Source organism: Cololabis saira, chromosome 15 (assembly GCF_033807715.1).
Source record: "Cololabis saira isolate AMF1-May2022 chromosome 15, fColSai1.1, whole genome shotgun sequence".
Taxonomy (NCBI): Eukaryota; Metazoa; Chordata; class Actinopteri; order Beloniformes; family Belonidae; genus Cololabis; species Cololabis saira.
In genome coordinates this window covers 35835467-35839486 of record NC_084601.1, presented here as the reverse complement: position 1 = coordinate 35839486, position 4020 = coordinate 35835467, and the positions used below count along the sequence as shown (strand labels likewise).

At 42.0% G+C, this 4020-nt stretch overlaps 1 gene segment (V, D, J or C); it reads right to left on the bottom strand.

The window, feature by feature from the left end:
- Window positions 1–411: 411 nt before the first annotated feature.
- On the bottom strand, window positions 412–2706 carry LOC133460863 (Ig kappa-b4 chain C region-like). The segment is given in 3 exon segments: window positions 412–786; window positions 1840–1921; window positions 2665–2706. Coding segments are annotated over 3 exon segments (447 nt in total).
- Between the last annotated feature and the right edge of the window lie 1314 nt (window positions 2707–4020).

The window sequence follows — 4020 nt, the reverse complement described above, 5'->3', positions numbered from 1 at the left end:
TTGAAATATGTCAAGACATCAGAGAGGTGTATGGATATAAAAACTATTCATCTAATCTAAAATGAACGTTGGATTAACTTACCTCCGTCATGGCTTAATGTAAATTATGATCTTGTTTTTCCAATTAATTGTATTAAGATATAATAAGTGCAGTATATGAGCTCAGGATTTCTTTTTTTAGCAATTTCTTCAGGTATGATACAATGTAAATCTTATAACTTTATGGGTATTTATATATTTATTGTACCAACACATAAGTGATAACTATGGATTTCATGTAAAGTACTGGACTGAAATCACCACAATAACCATAAATAACCTTGTTAATGAGTTTATTGTTTAAAGCCATCATCAATGCAACAAGAAGGAAAACATAACTGTTGAAACATTTCAGGAGAAAAGAAACAGAGAGAGAGAGAGAAGTAGAAGAGTAAAAGCAGGTTGAGAGTCCCAGGGAGTCAGGTCAGGACTGGGAGCACTGGTCTCTCCTCAGGGTCTCTGAGACTGGAGTCTGGGAGCCCTGGGTGGCCTCACAGGTCACAGAGAGCGCCTTGGTCCACTGGTCTGCAGGGAGTCTCAGGGTGCTGCTCCAGCTGTAGTGGCCGTCCTCCTGCAGCACCCCGGGGCTCCTGCTCTCCTCCCAGCTGCTGCTGCTGCTGCTGCCGTCCACCTTCCAGGACAGACTCCAGTCTGAGGGGAAGCCCTTGTTGGCCAGACACATGAGTGTGGCCGTCCCCTGCTGCAGCTCCCCACTGGACAGGACTGTCAGGGAGGGACGGACATCACCTAGGAGACACCACTCAGGTTAGAGGACAGGAACCACCAACAACACACACTGGGACACCGTAACTGAGAGGTGAGTTTGGAACTGGAAGAAGTTTCTGTCAGATGTTTTCTGCTCCATCAGTCACTCAGAAACACATTGTTTCACTTCCTTTCAGAAACCTCTCATGCAGATCAGCACAGAGAATCATGATCATGTTTCAGCTGAAATATGACAAATTAAAATAGTACCAAAACCTCAGTCTAAAACCTCCAACTTATCCTAAAAGTTTTTTTTATCAGAAAACAAAGCAACGAGAAAATGAAATAAAAAAAACTGAAAGAAAAAGAGATCATAGGTTTTGAACATTTATATCTGTCAATTTTACCCTGAATCTGTGCATGAATTCTGAATTTCAAGTTATCACTGAACAACTCTTATGTTTGACATCTGATAAGTTTTAGAGAAACAATTACATTTGTTTCGTCTCAACATGAAATAGTTTAAAAATGTAATTCCACAGGATGATTTGACCGAATATCTTAACTCGACTTCTGACTTAGACAACATGATATTAAATAAAAAATAAATACCTGAAACTAAAACTACTGTTAAAATAGATAAACATAAGGTTTAAACAGTCTAAAGAAGAAATGTTGAAGGTAAGTAACAATATTCCTTTAAATTTAAACACAGTTTGAACTTACTTCCAACATCCAGTCTGGTTCCTCCACCAAACGTGAACCACAGTGATACAAACTGATGAAACCGTCGTACAAAAACCTCTGACTGCAGAGAGACACGCTCTCTGACTCTGCTACACTCAACTAAAGCTACAAACCCTGAATATTCAAACATTACAACAAATGAAACAAACATTTTAGTCCCTTTATACCAACTGGATATGTTACATTTCTTTCTAAAGTCTTAGAATAAAATTTGTATATCTTAATAAAGTAAAAAAGTCTCCAAAAGCAAAACCTAGCAGAATTACACATAACAGCTCTTTGACAGAAGAGATAAAAGGAGAATAAAACTACATCCTCAAATAAAGCATTATTTAAATATAAACTTACTTCCAACATCCAGTCTGGTTCCTCCACCAAACGTGTACCACAGTGATACAAACTGATGAAACCGTCGTACAAAAACCTCTGACTGCAGAGAGACACGCTGTCTGACTCTGAAACAAACAAACTCTACAAAACATGTCATGTTACTCTGCATTTATGAGTTGTTGTAAAACCTAAAAATGTCAGTGGACCATATAGCCAATATCATTTTTATGAGTTACGTAACATTTTAAAACTTAAAACATGTTTTAATTTTGAAAGAAAAATTTAATTTTGGAGACTGAAAAAGTGAAACAATGAGAATTAAAGAACCAAACCCTCTCAGGGAACAATTTTCCATATTTCACTACTTTTAGCAAATACTGTACATATTTGAAACTGAATAACTCAATTAGCCCTTGAATTTAATTCATTTGATTTTTATATTAAGTTGAATCGATGTCATGGAGGACACTTTACTGGGAACGCTGAAAAGTTTTACTGAAGAAATGTACTCAGCTACATTGATAAGGACATGGACTCATGTATGAGGAGAAGAGGGTTTTTTTTCTCATCTGGACTGAACACAAAGGTGATGAAGAGAATCTGAATCACAAGAAATGTAACATCTCCTGTTAGCTGGTGACACGTCCAAAGGCTTCTGTCTGTCTCCTGCACGGAGCTGTGATGGATGAGCTTCAGCAGACGTAACCTATGGTAGTAATGATTGGATATAAATATTGGACAGATGGACGCATCTGTTTTTTCATTTTTCCTAACATTGATGGACTGGTGACTTGTCCTTGGATTACTGCTGCCTTTAACCTTCCTTATTGGCCTTCAGCCAACAAGGAAAGAGAATTGCTCCAGTTTGATGAAGACCTGGATCATGTCCTTGACGCTACAGCAAGGGGAGTTGCTGACCAGAAGTTGCGGACAATGTCGGCAATGATCATCAGCATAAGCGCTGAAAGATTTGGAATAAAAGAACAGCAGCCAACCAGAGGTCTAGGGGAGCCAAACAGGCGGGAAGTGAAGATCAGCCTGCTATGGCAGGAGCTTAGACTGCTTGGTCGGCAGTTTAAGCAGGCAAAGGAGGAGGAGAAGGCCGGGCTGGCAGAGCTCCATAACATCCTGAGGAAAAAACTCACCACCCTCCGTCGAGCCGAGTGGCATAGAAGGAGGGGCATGGAGTGAGCCAGGAGACGTGCAGCTTTTATCTCCAATCCCTTTGGTTTCACCAAGAAGACCATTGGGCAGAAAAAAAGGGCCACCTTGCCTGCACTGAAGATGAGGTTAACAAGTACCTCAGTGCAAGAGAAGAAGACCTGGGGCCATGCAGGACATTGATAGCTCCCCTAGAACCCACCTCAGCATTTAACACCAAGGAGCCAACTTTGAAAGAAGTTGAGGAGGTTGTCAAGGCAGCTAGATCCAATTCAGCGTCAGGCCCCAGTGGAGTGCCATATGTTGTCTACAAGAGATGCCCCAGACTCTTGAAGTGACTATGGAGGATCTTCAAAGTCAGCTGGCGAAGAGGGAAGGTGGCCCAGCAGTGGAAGCATGCAGAGGGTGTCTAGATTCCAAAGGAGGAGAGCTCAACTACAATTGAGCAGTTCTGGATCATCTCACTCCTCAGCGTCGAGGGCGAGATATTCTTTATTATTGTTGCCCGGCGCATGACGGAGTTCCTCCTGAGGAACAGGTACATCGACACCTCTGTGCAGAAAGGGAGAGTCCCAAAGGTTCCAGGATGCATTGAGCATACAGGAGTCATCACCCAGCTGATCCGGGAGACACGCAAGGGCAAAGGAGATCCTTTGGCTCGACCTTGCCAACGCCTACGGGCAGGGCCGCCGCAAGGGGTGTGCGAACCGTGCGACTGCACGGGGCCTCGCGCTATGGGCCGTTTTTTAATTTCTCGTTTTTTTTTCCCCTTAAGTATCAACAGTCACGTTCGATTACAGACCTAAATGTGTGCTAGTCTGTGCATATCAAAATATATATTTGCAATTCATATATCATCATAAATTGTAGGCTATAATAACGATAAAATGTTCTAATTCTTAATTTACAACTGTCCTGAACGCATCGGGGCCGTGAGCCAACGCAGATTGGGTGTAAAGCCTGATTTATGGTTCTGCGTTAAATCGACGCACAGCATACGCCATAGGGTACGGCGCAGTCTACGGCGAGGTTATGCGG